The following is a 25,515-nucleotide window of genomic DNA, read 5'->3' on the forward strand; positions in this document are numbered from 1 at the left end:
AGGCCAGGGCTGCATCCCACCTCGGCGGGATGCTTGCAGCAGGAAGGCTTGTGTGGGCCATTTGGTGCTCTAGGTGAACTCTGACAGGGATCCTCCCAGAAGCCTAGTTGGTGCTTAGACACGTGCTATCTGTATGGTGGGTGATGGCGGCTCCACTTCTCTGCTCCTTTCACAGCCAAGCACCTTGAAAGAGCGGTCCATTCATATTGTCCCAGCCTCCTGTTCTGGCTTTCGGCCGCAGCCTCTTCCCCAAACCTGCTCGGGTCGTCAATGACATCCCGGTAGTGAAAAAACAAGACACTTCCCAGTCCTCACTTGATTGAACTCAAGGACTATTAGACACGGTTGGCCACCCCCTCTTCTTGGACCCCATTTCTCTTGGCTTTCCTGACTTCCGCATTCTCCTGGGTGTCTCTGACCTGTGAATACTAGAATTCCTTACGGCACTGTCCTGATACGCCTTCCGTCTCTGTCTTCTCTCCGTAGGTTCCTTCATCAATCCCCGTCTTTACTTATCATCTCCAGCCCAAACTTTCACCTGAGATTAGACCTACACTGGTGACTGCCCTCTGACATCTCCATCCCAGGGTCTCAAAGGCATCTGTAAGCTGCCAAGACCAAAAATAACTCGGATTTTTTTTTGTTTTTTTCTTTTTTTTTTTATTGGGGAAGGGGAACAGGACTTTATTGGGGAACAGTGTGTACTTCCAGGCCTTTTTCTCCAAGTCAAGTTGTTGTCCTTTCAGTCTTAGTTGTGGAGGGCGCAGCTCAGCTCCAGGTCCAGTTGCGGGTTGCTAGTTGCAGGGGGCGCAGCCCACCATCCCATGCGGAAATCCAATAGGCAACCTTGTGGTTGAGAGGATGTACTCCAACCAACTGAGCCACCTGGGAGGCAGCTCAGCTCAAGGTGCCGTGTTCAATTTTAGTTGCAGGGGGCGCTGCCCACCATCCCATGTGGGACTTGATGAATTGAACTGGCAACCTTGTGGTTAAGAGCCCACTGGCCCATGTGGGAATCGAACCGGCAGGCAGCCTTCGGTGTTAGGAGCACAGAGCTCTAACTGCCTGAGCCACCGGGCCGGCCCTCGGATTTTTTTCTTAAACCTCAATGTTCCTCTCTCTCATCGCAAGAAATACAAGGTCTGACAATTAAGTTTGTGAACTTGTTGCAATGATGTTGCTAACTTTTTCTGATATCAAAGGGATTATTCATTAACTTTTTCTGATATCAGAGGGATTATTCATTATGAATTTGTACCAACTGGACACACAGTTAACCAAGTTTACTATTTGGAAGTGCTGAAACGGCTGCGTGAAAAAGTTAGATGACCTGAACTTTTCGCCAACAATTCATGGCTCTTGCATCACGACAACGCACCAGCTCTCTTGGCACTGTCTGTGAGGGAGGTTTTAGCCATTAAACAAATAACTGTATTGGAACACCCTCCCTACGCACCTGATGTGGCCCCCAATGACTTCTTTCTTTACCCAAAGATAAAGGAAATATTGAAAGGAAGACATTTTGATGACTTTCAGGACATCAAGGGTAATATGACGACAGCTCTGATGGCCATTCCAGAAAAAGAGTTCCAAAATTGCTTTGAAGGGTGGACTAGGCGCTGGCGTCAGTGCATGGCTTCCCAAGGGGAGTCCTTCGAAGGTGACCACAGTGATATTCAGCAATGAGGTGTGTAGCACTTTGTCTGTGATGAGTTCGCGAACCTAATTGTCTGGCCTCGTAGCAGCACATTCATCCCATTGCTCACCGTAAATGTAGGCATCATCCTCGATGGGTGTTTTTCCCTTAAACCCACTCCCATTCCATCAGCACGTCCTGCTGGTCACCCCTCATTCATTCCTCAGTTCCACAGATACATGTGGAGCCTGTAGGATCGTCAGGCAGACCTAAATCCTGGGAAACTGGCCTTCACTCTGGCCCTGAGTGAGGAGCAAGTGTGCAGCCCAATCAGACAGACAGGTCGCAGTGGCAGAGGGAGCTTCTGATTCCCGGGAGTACATCACTCTGCAAGGGGGTCCCAGACGTAGCCACGGACGTCCTGGGGGAACTCTGGGCACCCTGCGAGGCCACAGCACATCTGCGAACAGGCTGTGCTGTCTCCCAGTCCCAGGAACATTGCATGCACCTTCCTGCAGTCCTTGCTACCAGAGTCACCAGGTAGCCTCTCATTCTATCCACTGCGTCTGTCCGTCAAGCATATCATTGGTGTGACACCAACCCCACAAGCACCTACGGTGTGCCAGGAACTGTCTGAAGCATTGTGGATAAATCAGTGAACAAAGCAGAAAGTCCCTGCCCTCGTGAACTAACTGCCTAGCTGGGGAAGGCAGAATAGAACGTTACAAAAAAAGACAAACAAACAAGGTGGCTCCTGATAGCCTCGTGTGACATGAAGAAAATCAGAGTTTTCGGATCAAGGATGAAGGTGGAGCTGCTCCAGGTAATGCCCTGCAAGGGCTGCACGTGACCCCCCAGCCCACCTCCCATGCTCCTGCCACCCTTGCTTCGCCCGCTTTTTGATCATCAAATGCCCTGTCCCCTGAGCTCTGCACATGCTGCCCTGTACAAGTGTTTGTCACTCAGGTCTCGACTTAGTGACACTCCCTTGGAGGCACCTCCCCAAACCCCCAAGTAAAGCAGGCCCCTGCCATCCTTTAGTAGAGCACCTGGTTCCTGTGTAGCCCTTGCCGCCGTGAGGACCTGCGGAGTCATTGGTGCGTGCACTTGGATTTTGTTTGTGTAAGTCCATGAGGACCAAAGCCAAAACTATTGGCAGCACCCAGCCAGGCCGGGCCACAGTGCCAGGTACAGAAGGCGCCCTGGGCAGGGATCTGCTGACACAACCAATCCACTCGCTAATTGTTGAAAATGACTGCACCCATGAACAAAAAAAACAATAAAAGACAGAACGAACAAAAGAAACGGGCAAGTGGCTTAATTTTGCTGGGCTCCAGGGTTTTAGCAATGAGGGACCAAAATCACATGTCTGGGAGTGTTCCTACAGGATAAAAAGGTCAGTGGTTCTAAGAAACACATCGTCCAGTTGGCACATAAAAAAAACTACTCAATACGCATTTTCAAAAGCCTCTATTCAGCAAATACTCACTGAACATCAACTTTGTACAGAACCATTTTGAGACCGTTTAGAAGGAGATGTTAGTAGCATCAAAATACAGCAATAAGCCTCCTTCTAATAACAGAGGAAATAAACACAGGCCTAGAATTTCTTTCTTCTCTTCTTTTTCTTTGCCTCTCTGGAAAAATCTAAGCTCAGTCTTTTAAAAGATGTTATGTCTGTCAATAGAAGTGTGGATGTAAAAGCACTCAGGCCCCGGCCCAAATCCATTACCACTTGTGTGACCTTAGGCAAAAGCAATAAACCTTCCCCAACATCAGCTCCTTGTGAGAGGTGCTGTGAGAATTAAAAAGATCACAGCCAAGAGCTGCTTAGCAGTGGTCAGGGCCAAGCAAGGCAAGGCCGAAGCTATAATAAAACACAGCAGCCACTCCAACCTCTAGAAGCTTCCGGGACCAGCCAGTCACACCCAGTTCCTCCTGTCCCAACATGCCTGGGGCTAAGCCCCCTCCAATGTGACAAAAGTCAAGGAGCCTGATAAAATCATCAAAGGAAACTTCCCTTCCTCAAGTCCTTCTGTCAGAGGCAGACTCTGAATAAATAGCGTAAAAGAGAAAAGACCAAGCAAAACAAGGAAATGCTCTTTGTCAAAAATAAATCCTCGACTGATTTCTCTCACTTAACATAATGTTCTCTAGGTCCATCATATCGTTGCAAATGTTAAGATTTCATTCTTCTTTATGGCCGAGTAATACTCCATTGTATAAATGTACCACAGTTTCTGGGGTTATCTCTTTGTGAGGGGTATAAATGTCTAACTATTACAGTGTTTCGTACTGAAACTAACAATAATATATATATATTTTTTAATCCTCAAGGGGCAGCCGGTTAGCTCAGTTGGTTAGAGCATGGTGCTCTTAACAACAAGGTTGCCGGTTCGATCCCCACATAGGCCACTGTGAGCTGTGCCTTTCACAACTAGATTGAACTACTTGACTTGGCTCTGATGGGTCCTGGAAAAACATACTTAAATAAATAAAAGTTTAAAGTAGATAGATAGATAGATAGATAGATAGATAGATAGATAGATAGATAGATAAATAAATCCTCGAGACAGAGCAAAGTAATAGCTCTGATGGGTCTTAGAAATGAGATGGTTGGCCAGCCCGGTGGCTCAGGTGTTTTGAGTGCCCTGCTCCTAATGCAGAGGTCAGCGGTTCGATTTCCACATGGGCCAGGGAGCTGCGCCCTCTACAGCTAAGATTGTGAACAACAGCTCTCCCTGGAGCTGGGCTGCCAGAGCAGCTGGAGGTTGGCGTGAGCTGCGGTGAGCTGCCATGGGCTGCTGTGAGCAACCAACCGACGACCGGCGACCGACTGCCTCAGCCGGGGGGAGCACAAGGCTCATAATACCAGCCTGGGCCAGGGAGCTGTGTCCTACACAACTACTGAGAAACAACGGCTTGAACCGGAGTGGGCAGGGGGCCACAGAAGGGGGGAAAAATGAGATGGCAAGCAAGTCACCTAAATGGCATTCTTAGAGTCCCAGAGAACCCTCCTGTAAGAATTATAAATGGAGTAAATGATTTGCTAGAGGAAAAAACAAAAAAGCTATTTTTAGTGAGGAGACTATCACAGATTTCCATGCCTACTAAGTCCCTGACCTTCGGAGTGACATTTTCTTTCTGGGAGCTCCTAAGCTTGACCATGAGTCCAGACAGAATGAGGAAAAGTAATCAACAATGCTATGATTAAAAAAAATACATCTCCATGTCCCTAAAACGAGCATCCAGCCAGCATGTCTGAAGCAGAATTGGCGTTAAATAAATGGGGGGGATGCAGCAGGCAGCGGAAGCTGGGAGAGGCAGAGGAAGGAGACAAGCCAGGCCCTCTCAGGTCATGCTTGGTAATCAATGTGAAACACTCTTCAGGCAAAACAGAATGGGCTCCCAAGGAGAAATCAAAACAAAATTCCAGAGCAACTAAGTGATTTACAAGAAAAACAAAGACAGGAGAAGGAACACTTCCTTTTTTAAAGCACTAACTACTCTGGTCAGAAGACTACAGAATACAGTCTTCTTGCAAATTACGCATCTAGGTGCTGAGGACACAAACCAAATCCTTTCACTCGACGCAGCATATTCATGGTTTGGAAGGAAACTGACTGTGAGCTCGGAACACTTTGATAATCACATGCTCATGCCACTTAATATAATACGAGACATTCATGAGTCTCTGCGAGGAATGACCCCCTTCTTCCCCGCTATCTGCTTCCCCCCTCCTCCCTCTTGGACAGTGTGGCAAATTTTAATTTGTCACCCTTGGCATGCTGATTCGGGAAGTAAACTAAAAGGAAAGATCATATCCAAATGGCTGCACGAAACTCAGTTAGCCAAGCCACAACACCCTGGCACCCTCAGATGGATGAACGAGGCCCAGCTCACAGCTGGGTGCGAGGTCAGCCCTGCCCTTAGGAAGTGAAAGGCCTGGCCCGCAAGTGGGTACTCAGCCAGGAAGGAGCACCCATTCAAGCCTGATGTAGGTCCCTCTCGGCTTAGAACACCCAACCAGCTTGCCAAGTGCTCTGAGTCAGACACGAGAACTTTCCTCTCAGGCCAGTGGGGAGACGCCCCTATGGAAGTGGCAGTGCTCTGTTTCTGGTACTATCTTGGGTGCCTTTCTAGACAGAGCGGACGCCAATCCCAAGTTCCAGGGGCGCAGGGACCACACGTCACTCCCCGGGTCTCAGTTTCAGTTGCTGCCTGCAATGAATGTCCTTGAGAAAGACTCAAAGAGGTGCTGGTCACCTCGGAAGCTTCTCTTTTGTATCTGCTCACCCCCCTGTAAAGCCGACCAGGCTCAGAGGCAACATAGGTGTAAAAACGCATTGAACTTTATGGTATCTCAAGGAGGTAGGTTTTAGTTTCCCCAGTGGGGAGATGAGGAAACCAAGACTCAGAGAATATTGTGAAACATAATGTGCTTGAGATTAAATACTGGGAAAGCTCAAGTCCTGTCACTTACTAGACGTGTGACTATGGCTAAGCCTCTTCGCCGTAGCCAAGCATCAGATTCTTTTAGTGTCAAATCCTGAAAATAAGAGGCCCTGCCCAAGAGACCAGCATGAGGACTAAATTAACTAAGGGGTGGAGAAGAGACCGTGTATCTTTAATTGCTATGCAAATACGAGGTATTCTGTAAAAATACAAGGTGCTAGGGCTTCTCAGCGTCTCAGAACTCCAAATCCACAGAAATTACTCCCCGGGGAGGAGTGAGCACGTGAAGCTGTGCATCAGGAATCTCGAATCAGAAAAAGTTTGCTGTACATGGAATCCAGTTTGAGGGATTCCCAAGTGGCCCTGTTACATCAGCATAATGAGAAAGCAAAGAAAGTAAAAATAAAACTCTGCTGTAACTAATGAGAAGCCAATCTGTTCGCGTGGCGCATTTGGCATGAATGGATCTTCCAAAGCTCTCTGCCCCCGATTCAGCACCAAATGCTCTCATGAAGGTGGACCCCTCTCACTCTTCCTCTATCTGGACATTTCTGCAGCCTCTGGTTCTACGAGCAGCTGGAATGGTTAGATGTTCTCTCCCTTCCCACTCAATCAATCAATCAATCAATTAATCAATAACCAGCGAAACCCAGAGCCCTGGGGAATCATCTGAGATTTTCCCCTATGTAGGGTAGATGTTGAGGAAAATTTGCCTTCATTGGTTGATGTGAGCTTCTGTCTGTTAGCTTTCATCTATTCCTGTACGTGAGGTGATTTCTGTGCTGTGATCAGGGGTTGAGTAAATTCCCCCTTTGGTCTGATTCTCCCGAGCAGGGGAGATAGCAGATGATGTTTGTTGTTCTGTCCGTGTTATAAGGTGATGGTGAGCTTAGGGTTAAAGAAATTCTTGACCAGGTATTGAGAGAATTCCCTCTTTGCTCTGCCTGTTTCGCCCACATCAGCAGGTGAAGTGAAGAAATAGCTAAGTTATATCAGGATGGCGTGACAGGCACGTTGTCAGGCTTTGGAAGACCTTGGGCTGAAGGCCCCAAACTAGAACAGTAGATGTTGCTTATCTGGATGAATTGGCCCTTCGGCCGGATGGGCAGCATTCACATGAGTAACTGCTGGACCCTCCCGGAACTGGCCGTTCCCGGAGGCGGAGGCGGGAACAAGAAACTTGGCTCTGAGGTACATCTGAGAAAATACATAAGACAGACCTCAGTTGGCAGTGTTATAATAATTATTGTTTCATCACTTGGTCATTTGTCATTGGTGAGTTCTCCTCATTCTAACATTTTGAAGACTTCCAGCAACAGAGCTTACAACACCAGGGGACGTCCTGACTTCCAGCGGCGAACCTGGGGAGGGCTGGCTGGTTCCCGGCCTCTCCAGTGTTGTTCCCCACGGTTAGCCTTCTTGAGAACTTGTTAGTGTCTAGAAAACTTGTATGCAGCTTGCAGCTTATAGCATCGGAAGACGTCCTAACTTCTAACAACAACAGCAGCAATATTCTTCAGATTGTTAACACCTTAAAAACTTACATGCAGCTTGCAGCCTATAGCATCAGAAGACGCCTTGACTTCTAACAACAAAGAACACAAGACCAACATTCTTGGGAACTTGCAAGCAGTGGTGAGGGAGACGCCTGAGTGTCTCTCAGCTACAGACCTGGCAAGCTTTTGATTTGTGACTTTCCCAGTGCTGTTCTCCCCCAGTTTGGTGAGCTTTTACATCTCCTGTAATAGTTACTATCCTATAGAGTTTATTACTGCTTTTGGATGCTCCTTACTGATGTTATTTGTGTATTTAGCCAAGTGATTTTTGATCAATAGTAAACATACGTTGGGATCTCTTAAACTTACTTGTGCTCCTTTGACATGACATTGTTATCAATGTATATAGTTTAGTCTTAACCACCTTTACTTTCTGTCATTAGCCATTCTATTAATTGCCTTTGTGTTTTTCTATTGGAAATTGCTAAATAAATTCGTTAGCCCCATTCTAGCGCGTGTCCCTCCGCCTCCTTTACCCCGCTCATCATTACACTCTACCCTTCAACATCGATACTACGCCCCCTCCGCACACATGCACAGTTGTACACCAACCAGTTACCAAGTTCTGTGGGCCCCTCCTGCATAACCTCTTCTTCCCCAAGTCCCCACCCTAAGTCACGCATCTTCTCCTCCTGCAACAGGCTCCCTGGACTGTCCCCGCTAAGCCATTCTCCATTTGCATCCAGAGTCATCACTAAAAACACACATTAACCAGTGTGCTCAATGGCCCTATTGCTCTACGCTATTTCGAGTCTCCTCTGTTTCAACATGCCTTTCTCCCCCACAGGCTGCCTCTGATGGCAGCGACAGTGTCTGGTTCATCGCCTCGACTATGATTTACACTGAGATGCCTTCAGGATTGTGTTCCCACTGAGGATGGTCTAGGTAATTTGGATAAACTATCCCACTGGGAACAGCTAGAAAAGCTGCACAAAAACAAAATCTGTCCAACAGCATCTGAGAGCCAACAAGGCAGTGAAGAAATATGAGGTCAAGATCTCGGGGAATGAGGAAGCTCGGAAAGGACAGTCCACATTTGGGGCCAGTCGGCCTGGAGGCTCATAAACTTAGCAGAATTTTCAACAGACTGGAGAGATGAAAACTTGAGCCTAAAGACTCTAAGGAGAGGTTACCCTAATAAAATCCCCTGGCCTTTTGGTTGGCACAGATACCTTAGGAGTAAAGGTATATCAATAGACTAGCCCTTGAAGGAATTAGAGGCCTGCTTTGAATGACTCCAACCTTTGCATGGATTGTGGTAACCCATAATTACACCCCTCGTTGCCTGGAAGATTACATCATCCCAGCCCTTAACAATGTCTAGCACATAACCAAAAGTACCCAGGTATCCAGGAAAACAAGAAAATATAATCACAAACTAAGAGGAACAACAGATATTAGGCACAGGACAGGGGTAAAGATAATGAAGTTTTCGGGGATTTTAAATTAATTATGTTTAATATGTTTGAGGAAATAAAAGGTAAGACTGAGAATATTAACAGACAACTAGAAATTTGGAAAAAAAGAAACATAAAAAGTCATCTGTACGTATCTGTGGAAAATAATCTGATTGAGGGATGGTCAACTAGTAGACGGTGACCCCTGTGTGGGCCAGGAGAGAGGTGGGCAGTGCCGCCTCCTGACTGAGCATGGACCCCAGAGCCAGACTGCCTAGGTGCGAAGCCTGGCTTTCTCACTTACTAGCGTGCCCCGGGTAAGCGCCCTAATCTCTCTCAAATCCTCATCTGTGAGATGGTAGAAACAGCAATACCTACTTCACAGGGCACGAGAGGATTTGAGTTAGTATTTGTTATGTTCATAGAACCGTGTCTGGCTCTATGTTCCACTGTACTAGGCAGTGCATTGTAAGTATTTGTCAAATAGCTGAGAAGAACTGGATTCAGTTTGGCAAACAACCACATCACGTGGTCTGGCCTCTCTCTCCAGCTGCCTCTTCCTCTACTTTAATATACTCAGTACCCCAATCCACATATCCGTTGGGCCGAGCTACTTACACTTCCCCAACGTTTCTTGCTATTTCCTATCCATCCTTTCTTCCATCTGAAAAGACTTTTCTCCCTTAATCCACTTGGAAAGCTTCTACCCACGCTTCAAGAATTACTTAAAATATCACCTCCTCTGAGCAGCATTTCCCATTCTCCTGGGCTCCGCTAGCTCTGATCTTCCCTTTAGTGTGGTGCTCATAGAAATTGTATGCTCACTTCCATTTACATGTTTGTCTTCCCCAGTGGGTCAGAGCCTCATAACACGAACCATGTCTTATTCCTCTCTTTCCCCAAATACCAAGCATAGTGTTCAGTGCATAGCAGTTGTTTGATTATGACTACTGGCTGACAAATGAATAATTGGATGAATGAATTTGTGAACAAATGAAATATCTTGTGTTCGCTCTCATGCCACTGTAGTTAAAACATCCATCACATCCGTAAAAGTATAATGCAAATTAGAATTCTTACTCTTCTAAGGCTTGCAGCATGCTCCCGGGGTCCTCTGAAGACAGAATGTCTATCATTTGGTCATTCAGAGCAAGATCCTCATTCACACCATCAGCTGAGGTAAAGTGGGAGTGTTCCAGCTTGCTCTCATGATGCTGAACCTTGGAGAATTTCAGAAATAACAATTGAGTAGTGAATGTCACATACTGGAAAAGTCATAAGGGAAGGCAGGGATCTCTTGTCAGAGAACCTGGCTGGTCCCACCATTTATGAGCAGGGTAAACTCAGGCAAGACATTGCACTTCCTTGAGCCTCTATTTTCTCATTAAAAAAGGGGGATCATAATTCTAGTAACCCTGCACAGAGATGTGTAGATGAAACAAAGCAATGAGTGGAAAGACCACTGCAACCTGTAAAGACCTATACAAATATTTCACCATCACCACCATCATCACTATCACCATCATCACCACCATCATCACCACCTTCATCACCATCATCGCCACCATCATTACCACCATCACCATCACCACCTCCATCATCACCACATCATCACCATCATCACCACCATCAACACCATCACCACCATCATCACTATCACCATCATATCACCACCATTACCATCATCACCATCATCAATGTCATTATCACCATCATCACCACCTTCATCACCACCATCACCATCACCACCTCCATCATCACCACCATCACCACATCATCACCATCATCACCACCATCAACACCTTCATCACCATCAACACCATCATCACCATCATCACCACCATCATCACCACCACCACCACCACCACCACCACCACCACCACCACCACCATTATGTAGAGGAAAATTACAGTTGGCAGATGGACTTCAACATCATGGATCTGGCTGGTTTCTAATCAGAATACAGAATTGTAAGATGGAAGTGACATCAGCAATAACTGAGCCCCACCTCTGACTGGATAGATGACATATCTATTTTGTCCCTAATATTAATTCTGCAGAAATGAGCAATAACTATAGCTAACATTTAAGAATTCCTGACCCTGTGCCTCATATGTATTATATCATGAAACTGTCACAACAATATGAGCTGCTGCCATCACTTTACGTATAAGAAAACTGAAGCTCATGGAGGTGAAGTAACATTATCTAAGCTCACGCAGCTCATAAAGAGCCAGGTAGGTATCTGATCCTAAGTCGATCTAAAACCAAACACTGCCTTCTGTTTTATAACACGTTGTCTCACTGGTTGCCACCAGGCTGGCAAAAATAAAGAGATATGTGACAGAGTTCATTCTGTGACGCAGGAAAAAAAATACTTCAAGGGTCTTCCGACCTTAAATTAAATTCACTCTTTGCTTTTCTGTCCACAGTTGTAATGATCAGCCTGTATTCTACAGGAAGAGAATCCTGCTCCTTCATCAAAGTGAAGGTGAGTTTTGTTCTTCTGTGACTGATCACAGCTTTGGAAGAGTAAGTAGAATGTCTAATTAGATGGCCATTTTCCTTCTCACTTTTGCCTGCCAAGGAGACTGTGGGCTGACTTCACATTGAAATGACAAGTGTCTCCTCTAGGAAGCAGAAACAAAATAAACATTAGGACGGACTTCCAGCCTCCAGAGAGAGGGGGCCCACAGAAGCCAGGTCCCAGCCTAGGTTTGGCCACATGAAGCAAGTTGTTTAATTTCATGGGTGTCAGTTTCCACCATCACCACCACCTGAGACCAGGATCCAAATGCAAGCAGTTTATTTGGGAAGTTCCCTCAGGAAATAATGGTAGGTGGGTGGGGAAGTGAAACAGGATGCGAAGGCAGCCAGTCAGGTCACCACTGTGGGAGCCTAGAGCTTCATCCCACTTGAAACTCTGGGGACAGTGTAGACCTAGCCTCAGGGTCATCCACCTGAGCGGAGAAGCAGCTGGGGTATTTATATACCGTGTTTCCCTGAAAATAAGACCTGGCCAGACAATCAGCTCTAATGCGTCTTTTGGAGCAAAAATTAATATAAGACCCAGTCTTATTTCACTATAAGGCCCAGTGTTATTTCACTATAAGACTGGGTATAATATAATATAATGTAATATCAGGTATAATATAACATAACATAATACCGGGTCTTATATTAATTTTTGCTCCAAAAGACGCATTCGAGCTGATGGTCCAGCTAGGTCTTACTTTTGGGGAAACACGGTCTATATTGAGGATGATATTGTTAGCTGAGGCGTGGGGAATAAGAGAGAAAGAGCAACGTCAAGTGGACAAATTATGAGTTCAGTTTTAGGCTTTTGAATGTGAGATGCTGTTACGAGATCTTTAGGGGGATGTAAGTGGTAACTGGAAACATGGATTGGATGACCAGGAGAGAAGTTAAAATTCAACAAAATAGATGACAGAGTCCTCTGAATCAACGTGTTGTGTGAATTGCAGAGATGCCTGAGATCAGTGACGGAGAGGAGACGCAGGACAGAATGCAGAAAGCTGCGTGAAGGAGGATGAGGAGGGCAGTTGGAGTGCGGGGAAGTGTAAAGAGAAGGAGAAAGACGCTCGATGTTCCTTCAGGTTGCTGGCCCTCGGGGTGACGCGGAGACACAGCAGCTCCCGCCCTGCATGGCCCTGAAGAAAGCTTACTCCCAGCAGGGCCTTCTGGCAGCGGGTCCCACAGAGCTCGTGTCACCCTATGATCTGCCGTCCTGCTTTCCCTCCTCTGTCTGTCCATCCATTGATTGGCCAAGGCTTCATTCCTACCTTGCCTCATTGACTGAGTGCCTTCTAAGCGCCAGACTCCATACCAGGCGATGAGGATTGCTGCAGACACCATCCATTTTCTGCCCATGTCTCCCTCCCCTCACTGTTGCCACTGCAGTGCCCAGCAGCCTGAAATCCACCAGCCAATACTGACACTTCCTTCCCTGAAGGCTCTTGGGGGCCCTCAGAGCCCAGGCCAGGGAAATGTTATGCTTCATCTTGACCCCCTCACTCCCTTGTCCTCAACCAATGACCAATGGGACGTGGTGGATCAATACCCCAGCTCCTTCTCTGCTCAGGTGGATGACCCTGAGGCTATGTCGACACTGTCCCCAGTTTCCGAGTAAGATGACGCTCCAGGTACCCACCTGATCGGCTGCCTCCCCATCCTGCCTCACTTTCCCACTCGCCTACCTTTATTTCCTGGGGTCATTGCTCAAATAAACTACTTGCATTTGGCTCCTGGTCTCAGGATGTGCTTCTGGGGGACCCAGACCAAGACAGGAACACAGAGATTGAGGAGTTCACGGAGGGGCCCAACATATTAGGGTGAGCGCTGAGTGGGACCTACCGAGCTAGTGTGGGAACTCGGAGGGAGCCCCTAACTCGGCCAGGAAGTGGCCAGTGAGGACTTCTGGGAGAGACAAGGCCCGAGCTGAGTATTAAAGGATAGGTCAGAATTATGCTCATTGAAGAATGGAGCGGAGATTGAAGCACCAGGGAGAGTGTGGAGAGCCAGGCACTGTCGGGAAATGCCTATCATTGGGACTGTGCTGCTGCCGTGTGAAGCGCAAGTGGCAGGAGAGGTGGGCAGGGGCAGGACCACGGGGGCTTTAAAAGCCATGGGAAGGAGTCCTGGCTTCCGCCTGAGGACAAAGTAAGTCTGCAAAGACTTTTCAGCAGGGGGTGTGGAACAGAACCTGAATTAGGGTGTGGCAAGGATATAAAGCTGGCCACACAGGGGGGCACTCAGTTATTCAGCTGCAGTGCAGCGCTTCCTAACCCTGGCCATTTGCTAGAATCATCCAGGGAGCTTTGGAAAACGACTGACAATGGGAGGCAGCCCCAGACATCGGACCAGAGTCTCTGTAGGTGGGCGGACATCCGTGAGCATTTGTCCATGTTGATCCAGGGTTGAGATTGAATTGGAGGACAGACGTCCACCTCACATCTACCTCCAATGAAACGACTCTCTGGGATGAAGATGCACAGAGACCCACCTGATGTCTGCTGAGCAGGCCTCCCTTCAAACACTGATATCGAACCATGAAGAACAGCGTGAGCCAGGTCAGCACAAGGGAGACCACGAAGGCCACAAAGAACCCCGCTGCATGAAGGCCGTGGTCGGGTAGAACCTACGGGGACAAAAGAGAGAGGATTGGCCTGTGGTCACACTTTACAACTTTCAAGTCGAGTTATAACGAACTCCCAGCACAATAAGGACGGAGTGAGTGAGAGTTACCTGGGTTTGGACGCTGCTCTTCCACCTACTACAGCAGCTGGTTCCCTTGAGCGTAGGCCAATCTGTCTATTTTTTCTCTTGTTGTCTGTGCTTTTGATGTCATACCCAAAAAATCATTGCCAAATCCAATGTCATGAAGCTTCTCCCGTTTTCTTTTAAGAGTTTTAGGTCTTACATTTAAGGCTTTGATCCATTTTGAGTTAATTTTTGTACATGCTGTAAGGTAAGGGCCCAGCTTCAGTCTTTTGCATGTGACTGCCCAATTGCCTCAACACCATTTGTTGAAATGACTCTCCTTTCCCCAGTGAATGGTCTTGGACCCTTGTTGAAAACCATCTGACTCTCCACACAAGAGTTCTCATCCTGGGCTGTCCATTCTACCCCATTGGTCTGTCTGTCCTTGCGTCAGTACCATACTGTTTTGATTACATTAGCTTTGTAGTATGTTTGAAATCAGGAAGTGTGAGACCTTCTTTTTCAAGATTGTTTTGGCTATTCAGGATCCCTTGAGATTCCATATGAATTTTAGGATCGATTTTTCTATTTCTCAAAAAAAAAAAAAAAAATATTACCATTGGGATTTTGACAGAAATGGCAATGAATCTGTAGATCATAACAATATGACGTCTTCCAGTCGGTGGACACAGATGACTGTCCATTTATTTGTCTTCTTTAATTTCTCTCAGCAGTCCTTTGCAGTTTTCAGTGTACAAGTTTTCTCCTCTTAGTTAAGTTTATTCCTAAGTATTTTATTCTCTTTGATGTTATAGTAAATGAAATTGATTTTTTAATTTCTTTTGGATTATTCATTGTTCATGTATAGAAATGCTACTGATTTGTGTGTGTTGAATTTTTAGTAATATCAAAAATGCTTATATCTTCATGTAGCATTTTAAAAGAAGATACAAAACTGCATACACAGAATCCCAATTTCATAAACATAAATACCTATGCACACCTATACAATCGTATGTAACCTATAAAGAAAACCCTCCAGAACTGTGTTGAGCATGATGACTTGAGTTTTTTCTTTATGTTTCTGTGTTTTCTAACACAGTGGGCATGTAGTACTTGTATTATCAGGAGACCAAAAAATGATAATAGATATTCTTTCAAAGGTAAATTTGGTAAGCAAGGAGATGCACCATCCAGCACTCCCTTCAAGGAAAGACTTGGTGCCCAGCTACAGACAGTATGGTCATAGACTCCACTTCATGGTCTAGGTCAGCTGCAGACAGCCAGCTCACCTGAGGCCATGCCCGGCCCGGGAGGGCCTACATCTGGTAAGAGAGCACTGCAGGGGTGTAGTAGCCAGTCATTTAGCCTGATGAGGGGTGCTCAGACAGGCCACACTTGCTCCAGAGCTCCCTGCCAGGGGAGGCTCTGTCACCCCGATCACAGCTCAATGCCTGCTTCTTCCTCTTCCCTCCAATCAGTGGTCACTGATTATGCAAGGGTGGGGACCCCACTACCACCCCAGGTTCACTAGGGCGATGATTCACTAGGACGACTCACAAGACTCAGCATATAGTTGTCCTCAGAGCTATGATTTATCACAGAGAGACGATACACAGCAGAATCAGCACAGGGAAAAGGACGTGTGGCAAAGTCCAGTGGAAACCGGGCGCCAGCTTCCGGCTCCTCTCCCAGCGGAGTCACACAGGACGTGCTTCATTCCTCCAACAATGAATGTGAGTTCAAGTGAAATGTTGTCTACCAGCAAAGCTCATTAGAGACTCAGTGCCCAGGGTTTTTATTCAGGACAGGTCACTTATGTATCCCCTGCCTGGCATGTACCAAAATTCAGGACTCCCAGAGGGAAAGCAGAAATTCAGCATAAAATATATTGTTTATAAAAACAGTTGAGTGTTTATAAAAACACTCTTATCAGCTTGGGGGATGGTGGGAACCCCCCTGAAATCCAAGTTCCCAGACACCAGCCCAGGGCTAACCTTGCAAGCAGGTCTTTCTAAGGAGCACAGTCTCAGGTCTTCCGTGTTAACTCTGTTCTGCACGCTGGTAAATGTATTATACCCCAAACCCTGTCTCGGCATCTGCCAACCTGTGACAAGTTAATTAAAAACGGCTGTAGATTATGGGAACATTAAATGTATTTGTAGAAGATGCAAGATACCTAACCCATTCCTCATTCCTGTGGTCATTAAACGAGCTGTAGTCAAGGTTAAATTTTTCTGACAGACCAACGAGGCCAACCTGACCTTCCAGACGGTCAAAGCCAAGTTCGGTCAGAAACAGGAGTTTCAGTCCTGACAGTTATTGGAACCTGAATCAAAATGTGATGCTACATCTGACTCCCCTTTGAGGACTCAGTCTCTGTCCATAGAGGCTGGTATGAGAGACCCAATTCTGTTCCCATACTCAAACGACGACCTGATTCTAAAGCTTACATTTTGATTAACACCAAAATGAAACGCAAGTTCTCCATTTGTGCTGGAAACAGCGCTCTGCACCCTGATTTATGTACTTACCAGATAAGAAGAAAAATCAATACACTGGATAAATATGAATAGCATCGCACAGAGGTGGCATTAAAATATTGATGGAAAGGAGAAAAAAAAAACCTGTGTCTAAAGAAAACAAAGGGGCTATAGATCAGCCATCTGTTTGCAAGGTTGCTCTTTCACAGAAGGCAAACATTGTTTTTGCAGCTTTAGGAAGAAAAGGGAGGTAAAGGGACTTGATTATATTTGATGACCAACATTATGCCAATCCCTGGGCTAGGGGCATGTAGTGGGTTGGACTGTATCCTCCAAAACGATATGCTGAAGTCTTAAACCACTGATACCTATGAACGTGACCACATTTGGAAATAAGGTCTTTGCAGGTGGACTCAAGTTAAGATGAGTTCATACTGGATTGGGCAAGGGGTCCTAAATCTAACGACTGTATCCTTATAAGGATTGGGAGATATGGACACAGACACACACAAAGAAAATGGCCACGTGACCATGGAGGCAGAGACGGCAGTGATGTACCTACAAACCAAAGAAGGATTTTTCAGGAGCCACCAGAAGCAAGGAAGAGGCAAGGGAGGATTCTTTTCCAGAGCCTTCGGAGGGAGCACAACCCTGCAGAAACCTTGATTTCACACTTCTAGCCTCCGGAACTGTAAAGCAATAAGTTTCTGTTGTTCTGAGCTCCACAGTTTGTAATAATGTATTAAGGCAGCCCCAGGAAACATAAAGTGTATTACATGCTTTATGTCATGCAATCTTCAGCAGTCCTGTGGGGGATGCACTGTCCTCATTCTACAGATAGATAAAGGGAGATGCACAGAGATTAATCGAAGTCTATCGCTAAAAACTGACAGAGCTGGCTAGCTCTGCTTGACTCCAAAGTCTGTGTTCGCCCCACTAGAACACGCTACTTACTGTCCAGGGGGCTGTGTGGCTTTCTAAAACCATTTTGAGTTGCAACCTCGCACATTGTGGTAGAAGTTACTTGTCTGCTTGACGGATGAGAACCAGGAACAGAGACTGGGACAGAATTACAGGCAGGCAGGTGACTGTACGGAAAATGCAAGAACAGACGTCTCTCTCGCCCTCTTTCTCTCTCTCCTCCTTTCCTACTTCATGAAGTAGAACTGCTCAGCTGAGTCAGGGCCCCTGTTTTAGAAAATTACCCTGAAACTTGTGATTATTACCCTTAGGCTTATAGATCACAATCTCTACGGTCTAGCATTCTTTCCAGGCTCCTTCCATCCTTGTTCTTGGGTTCCTGACTCCACCAGAGAATCACGTGGCCAGAGGGAAGGCTCCATGCAGACCCCGGAACCCTCATGTAGCCTCTGGAGGAACGCCCAGGTTTTCCCTTAAAACCCCCAGCTGGTGTGAGAATGTGAAGGCAGTTTTTGGAGGTGTTAATCACTGCCTTCTCAGACCACCGGTGTTCTCATAATAAACCCTTATTCTACGACCCAGCTCCTGTGTCGGTCTATTGGCTGAGCGGCGCAGGCAGCACAAACCCGACTCGGTTGGCCTCCGGTTTCACTAAATGTCAATAACAGCAAATTTTATGGTTTAGGTACTTTACTGTACACAAAAAATAGTTCCTACTGCACAGGGCTGTAGCACACAGAAATCAGCCTGTGATTCTGCGCTGCTATTACCACTATTGGTAGGCTGGGGGACGGGCACACAGAGGAGCGAGCGTTCAGCCAACAGGGTATAGTGACTGAGTCATGGGAAGGATGCAGAGGATGCCAGCGCTGGGGTGGGGGCGGTGGCGAGAATGTCCCTGGATGTCTTGCTTGGGAGGCTGGGGATTAGTGGGGTCTACCACTGCCATGAGAAATGAAGACATCAGAGCAGCTTAGAGCACTAGAAATCAGCCCCCAAGTTAACCAAGTTCATTGTTAGTACAGATTTCAAAGAGCCTATTTACCGTCAACTTCACTATCTAAGAATATGGAAAAGGAAGTGGCCCGGTGACCCCAGCTTCCTCAGCCCCTGAGCCCTCACTAACTTTCCTTCTTGTCTCTGGGAAAGAGTCACCCGTTATTACCACCCCTTTAATCATGTATTGGCTGAGAGCACATTCCTTTGACGCGTTCCATTACTGCGCTTACGGAGTGTGATGCTAGATAAAAAGGCCTTGCAAAAGGAATGCTGCAAAAGCTTAAAATCCAACCCGAAGTTGCAAATGCATGTGGAAGAATTTTTTATATAGTTTGACTTCAATTATGTAATGGATATATTCATAGACTCATGGAAAACAAGATGCTAACACATTAGCAATGGTTCTCTCTGGTGGTGGGATAGCGAGGTGATGTTATTTTATTCTGCCGTGCACGTGCACGTGTGTGGTGTAGAGTGGGTGTTTCCTCCTAATGTCCACATTGGACATATATTAAATCCCACCACCCCCACTTGACTCCCCCCAAAAAAAACACAGAAAATGTTTGAAGGGGAGCCCACACAGAATGCTTTCCTGGAAGAGATTTCAGGAGTAATTTAGTCGATATCCTCCACTTTGACCTCCAGTTCTAAGAAGCAGAGGGTTGAGTGGTTTGCTGACCCTCATCCCACAGCCCTTGAGGAACAGCTCTGAGGAGACTCTTGTCTTCCCAGCTGAAATTCTGGCAAGAGTGAGGGCTCGAAGGTACTCACAGGTAGAGACAACCACACTCATTAACAGAGCTCTGCTAAGTTACCAATCTAGCGAAGAGGTGGACTGCAGAACAGACTGCACAGTCTGATTTCGTTCCCTGGAGAGCATAGAGCTTCAGGACCTCGGCCAGTTCCTGGAGCCTCTATGGACCTGAGTTTTTTACTCTCCAAAGAGGAAATGAAACTAGATCATCTTTAAAGTCTGGTTCCAGGGTGAAAAATCTGTTCTGATGTCAACAAAAATATACCCCGTGTCAAACAGGGAAATATCTCAAGGTCACAGAGTGACAAGGTTTACCAGTTGTCCCAATGTCACAGGATCCCATCCAGCAAAGGGTCCCACCAGCACGCCTGGGGGAGGCTTGGGAATCACAGAGGCAGAGAAGTTGGTCAGGATCCATGGGACGTTTAGGAGTTGCCCAAAGGACAGGTAGGAAAAGCACAGCGTGTGCAAAACCAAAGCGATGTGGAAAACACAGGGACCCAGTGGCACCGGGGGCAGCGGAGCTCAACTTTCCTGAGGGATCCTGAATACTAACCTCAGGGAACAGGCTTCACCCCGCAGGCAATGGGGAGCCCTCCAGAACCGAAAGCCATCAGGTGTGTTTCAGGAAGATCACGAGAGTGAGGACGATGGGCTGGAGGGGAGAAGGACTTGACAGGTACACCTTTGGCCCTGAGTCCAACTCAAAGCCCCATGACTTTGCCAACAGATTTCCTGGAAATCTCTTCCAGGAAAGCATTCTGTATGGGCTCACCTTCAAACATTTTCTGTGGGTTTTTTTGGTGGGGTCAGGTGGGGGTGGTGGGATTTAATATATGTTCAATGTGGACACATATTGAGCCACTGGGCTCAAGGGCACACATCATAAATACTTGTACTTGAGAAATTCTCATCGTACAGCTCTAGCTACTGAGAAATTATCTTTCTTATTGATTAACCAGAGTTTTTTATATATTAAGGACATTCATTCTTTTTTATGTATGATACAAATATTTTCCCAAGTTTGTCATTTACTTTTCCTAATATTGTTTTTAAATGTAAAGTTTCCAACTATTTGTGTACTCCAATCCATGGTTTTCTTCCATGGCTTTCTTCATATAAGATTAACCTATAGTTTCTTTTTACAAATTGTTTTATGTATTTAGATTTTAATCTGATGAAGGAATTCATCTTCAGTTTTCTTCCAAAAGATCCAGCCAGTTGCCCCAATTTATGAATGATATTCTTTTTCCATCGATTTGAAATACCATTTTATTACACGTACATATGTGTAAATACTCTATTCTGTTCCATTGTTCTGACTTTTCTTGCAGGAGTTGAATATTGCATTACTGTAGCTTTATAATTTTTTTAGTATCTGCTAGGGCGAATCCGCCATCTTCTCTTCATTTTCAAAATCTTCCCTACTAGTTTCATAAATTTATATTTTCAGGTGAAATTTTGATAGATTTGACCACACACACACACCAAAAAAAGATTCCACTAGAATGCTTACTGGAATCGTACTATAAGTGAATTTGGTGACACAGCACTTAGTTTAAATGTCTCTCTCTTGCTTCCCTTCGAGGTCCTGTTCTCCCGTGCGTGGCACGGTGCCCAACCCTCTCGTGGGCACATGCGATTAACACAAGAAACTGTAGAGACGTCTGACAGAATCTGAACGCCAGCACCCAGTGTCCAGCACAGTGCGTGTGGCATTGTTCCCTCTCAAGGAGACTCTGCTCATCCAGGACTCAGAAAGGGCAAGACTTCTTGAGACAAAATGGGAAGCAATTTCTCAGGGCCTCCGTTTCCTTGGCTGACATGTGTCAGGTCACGCTTAGGAAAGGAACAAGAATTGAAGGAGACGATGGGGGTCATTTCCAAGTGCTACAGAATCCCAACTCACACAATGCATTCCTTGATGTCTTTATTTGGTATTTTTTCACCGCTTGATAAAAATGTCAGTGGAGCCGCTGTCCTCACTGCCGAGCTCCACCTATTCATCCCCGCCTCACTGTCCTAGGATAATGATGTTCTCTTTGCACGTACCCACGTCAGCCCTATCTTAACAGAGCGCACACTGTAACTGGCAAGGGCCTTGCTTCCTCTTTCCATGCATCTCAGTGGAGCCAGGAGACTGAGCCTGCACCCAGCAGACCTCTGTTCACATCCAACCAACACTCACACTGGCTTGACCTAAAGTCAGGTTTCCAGCTGCATAGTTTAGAACAGCCTTCCTCTATCTTTAAATCTTTCCTTTAAGGTCCAGCGGAATTCTTACCTCCTCCAAGTAGCCTGCTTCCCACACAGCTTTCTTTCCTGTCAGTATCCACAGCACATATGATCCATATTTCACAACCTCACAAATTTAGTCACAGGTGTCGTGCATCTTTTGGCCTTTGTGTGTCTCCTTTAGTGTCTCAGTGTGACGGGCGGGATGGTAGGGTGATGGGCGGTCTGAGTCTCTGGGCTGCCCGAGACTCCACTACACCCTAGAATCTTGAATGGGCCTGGCTCACACACTCACAGCACCCGCATGGCCCCCGTGGATATTTGACTTGAGACTCTGATACATATATGACATTCATTCGTGATTATCACGGAACATGTACGGAGCGGTGTTGTTTGCACGTCTACAGAACAGTGACGCTGATGACAACAGACGACGCTATTGCGCACTTCCAAAATGCCAGCACTGCACTCACTGCTTCTCATGCACCACCCATTCACTCTGACAAGCCCCCGACGAAATTCTCATTTCACAGCTAGGAAACTGCAGCCTGGGAAGGTAAGTAACAGGCACAGGGTTACATACAGTCCACGGAGAGTCAGGGATTGAAAACCAGGCCTTCAGATCTGAGAGCCAGCTGTCCCCATGACACTACAGGGCCACCACAAATGGAGGCCATGTCTTCCCATGAGATGGTAACCTCCTGGAAAGTGGCCCGCAGCCCGCGGTCACCTGGCTGCAACCCACTGCTCCGTGTCACGCCTGCACCTGTGGGCTGAGGCCCAGAAGGGCACCTATCCCTGTTTCTGCTGAAGGCAGTGTACGGGCTGGAGGCAGCCCCACGACCTGCGGGCCTGGGCCTGTGGGAAGGCTCATGAATACTGATTAAGTGAATATTCTGACTTTCATTACAATCAAGAGGCCACCAGTCACCTCCTCCACCCAGAGGTAATCACCGCCATTGATGACAACCAGCTCAATCGTGGGGTATTTACCTGTTGGGAGCCTCCGACAAAGTGAGGCCAAGGGTGACACAAGGTGAATCAGACAGGCCGGACCTGCCAGCAACTCACAGACCAGCCGGGAGAGCTGTCTGCACCTACGTGCCTCACGTCCCCACGACTATCAGCCTGCTATCGCCAGAATGATTCAGTTTCCATCTCCTCTGGGCAGGGATTCGGTGCTAGGAGGCAGCGTGGCCCACTGCCCCACAGCACAGCTCCGGAGTCAAATCCTGGTTCGAACCCTCACTAACTGTGCAGAAAAGTGCTCCCACAGCACGGCTGAGCGGCCCTCTGGGAGGCCTGCTGGGCCTTGGCTGGCACCTGGGAACTTGGATGTCGGAAGGGTGCCCACCATTCCCTGACAAGAGTCACTCACTGAGCTTACACTGCTGTGCAAATGACGTGGTTTATGCTACACACCTGCTTGCCTTCTGGGGGCCTGGAACCCTGGAACGTGCCAGGCAAGGGGGCCTGTGTGCCCAGCCCCCAACAGAAACCTGGTTCTCGGTTTCTGACAAGCTCCCCTGGTTGTGTTGTCATAAAGCAGGAGGAAGAAGCAGGCCCTGCTGACTCACTGGGAGAAGGTTCTGGAAGCCTGCACCTGTGTCCATCTGCCACTTCCCTCTGCTGATTCTGCTTCCTCTCTCTGGGATGCGTCTCAGCCATATCTATGACTGTATGCTGACTCCTGTGAGGCCTCCTAGAGAATCATCGAACGTGGGGGTCGGCTGGGAACCCTGACACACTAGCCATGTGTCCTTCGGCAAATTATTTGACCTAGGTGTGCCTCAGTGTCCCCATCTATGAAATAGGGGTGATTTAAAAATAGAATCTATCTGCCAAGAATGTAGTGAAGGTGACACGATTCACATATGTCAATTACTTAGAATGCCTGGCACCCAGTAGGTGCTTATGAAATGGGAAGTGTGAATAAACACTTGATGAATGAGTGAATGCATGAGCTGTGAGTGAACAAACTGATGAACAGAACTGGAAAGTACTCGTGGTGAACAGAAGCAGGAGGCCTGCCACACACCGCGGTGTCCAGGGAAGATCAAGACACAACAAGGGCACCAGCGGGCCCATCACCCAACACTGCTGGGCGAGTACGAAGGCAGCTGGACAGAAGCACAGATGGGTGAGCAGGGCCTCAGCCTGTCCAGGCAGTGACCGACCCGTCTTGCCCAGATGGAGAGGTCATCCGGGAAACTAAACAGACAGCCTCAGGCCACACTGAAGGACCCCAGACTACCCAGAGCCCCCAGCCTCGGTGAGGGGCTGGGCTGCCAAGGCCAGAGGCAGGCCCCTCCCCCTGGCTCCATACCACAGCCATAAAAAGACACTCCGGGCATCAGGGGGTGTTCAGGTCAGATATTTTCTCCTACCTTTATCTTTTCTTCTGCTGTTATGGTGAAAAGGGCTTTTAGCTGTGTTCGGTTCTAGAAAAAGAAACATGGAAACGTTTTGGTCAATAGGTTTTGGAATCTGACAAAACAGGGTAACATTTGGTATATTTCCAACCCACTGTGCCTGGAGCTACACTAGGTCCTTGACGGCTGGGAGGTCGGAGCTTGCGGGGGTCGGAGTCCCTTCAGGTGGAAAGGTCTGTGGAACTGCGAAGACTCCTTCTCTCTGGAAGGCGTGTGCGAAATCCTAACAGCAGTTAGGAAAGGAGGAAAGAAGAGACGGAGGGAAGGGAGGGAGAGAGGAGGGAGGGAGAGAGGAGGGAGGGAGGGAAAAAGGGAGGGAGGACGGAGGGAGGAGAGAGGGAGGGAGAGAGGAAAAGAGGGAGGGAGGAGGGAGCGAGGGAGGGAGGAGGCAGGGAGGGAGGGAGGAGGGAGAGAGGAAAAGAGGGAGGGAGGAGGGAGGGAGGCAGGGAACAGACACTGTGCCTTGATTGCCAGTGTTTCTAACGCTGACTCCCTCAGCAGTGACAAGGCAGAAGTCAAAGCTACGAAGTACCTGTGATGGCGTCTGAAAGGTGAGCTGGGCAGGAAGCCTCAGGATCTCTCCACTCCCTATAGATCCGGCTTCGAGTGAGGCTGTGTAGCTGACCACGAAGGAGTCTCCGACTGCTCAGGACAGAAGGCACCAGCGTCACGAGACGGCCTCTGGCACGCAGCCACCCGCCGCCACCCCCAGATACAGCCACACCATGGAAAGGAGGCTGACAGCGCAGCCCACGTCGAGCCTCTCGGATTCCCTTCCCTGTCAGCGGGGACAATAACTGGGCGCCCTCGGTTCTCTCTTGGACGGGGCTGTCAGTGGGTGCACGGAGCCAGGACCCCCTTTCCACCTGTGCGTGTCATACCTGGCAGCCCCACCCCCGTCCAGCATTGCCCGGGACTGGGTGCTCAGTCTCCCAGTGTGGGATGTTCTTAGCTTATATTCTTAGGAAACCTAGACCCTGTTTGTTTTGTTTAGAATCCAGGCTGGATGTTTCCATGTCTTGGCTATTGTGTGTAGTGCTGCAATAAACATAGGGTATCAGATGGACACTTGTGTCATTAGGGAGACCACCTCAGGGATGGTGCAAATGCCTGATCACTGCACTGCACACCTGAAGCTGGAGCTGAACAATAATGAATGCCAACTATTTTATATATATATATACTTACAAGAAGCGGAGTACAGCATTAGGAATAGAGACAGTGGAAACGTAATGGCTGTGTGTGATGTCAGAGGGGTAGTGGATGGGGGAGGGGGGTTATCACTGTGTGAGGGATATAAATGATAAATGTCTAACTACTACATTGTTTTGTACACCTGAAATTAATATTTTTTAAAAATGTTAAAAAAAATAAAAGAATCCAGGCTGGATCTGTTTTTTTTTTCCTCAGCAATCCCATCCACACAA

General features: G+C 47.4%; 1 protein-coding gene across 5 annotated transcripts in view; it reads right to left on the reverse strand.

Annotated features, from left to right (window-relative positions):
* EVC2 (EvC ciliary complex subunit 2) overlaps window positions 1-25,515 on the reverse strand; it is a 93,436-nt gene that overhangs the window by 59,486 nt on the left and 8,435 nt on the right. For 3 of the 5 annotated variants that reach the window (XM_019718017.3, XM_088792939.1, XM_088792931.1), the window contains 4 exons: window positions 24,621-24,730; window positions 24,044-24,097; window positions 14,068-14,202; window positions 10,125-10,264 (listed from right to left, as the gene is read on the reverse strand). In XM_019718017.3, the coding sequence (XP_019573576.3) occupies window positions 10,125-10,264; window positions 14,068-14,202; window positions 24,044-24,097; window positions 24,621-24,730 (439 nt within the window). Of the gene's footprint in view, window positions 1-10,124; window positions 10,265-14,067; window positions 14,203-14,309; window positions 14,456-24,043; window positions 24,098-24,620; window positions 24,731-25,515 lie in introns of those variants that run through there. The other 2 variants (XM_019718018.3, XM_074321180.2) reach the window with 2 other exon arrangements.

The sequence above is a fragment of the Rhinolophus sinicus genome, chromosome 1 (genome assembly GCF_057876585.1).
Source record: "Rhinolophus sinicus isolate RSI-liver-muscle chromosome 1, RSI-T2T, whole genome shotgun sequence".
NCBI lineage: Eukaryota > Metazoa > Chordata > Mammalia > Chiroptera > Rhinolophidae > Rhinolophus > Rhinolophus sinicus.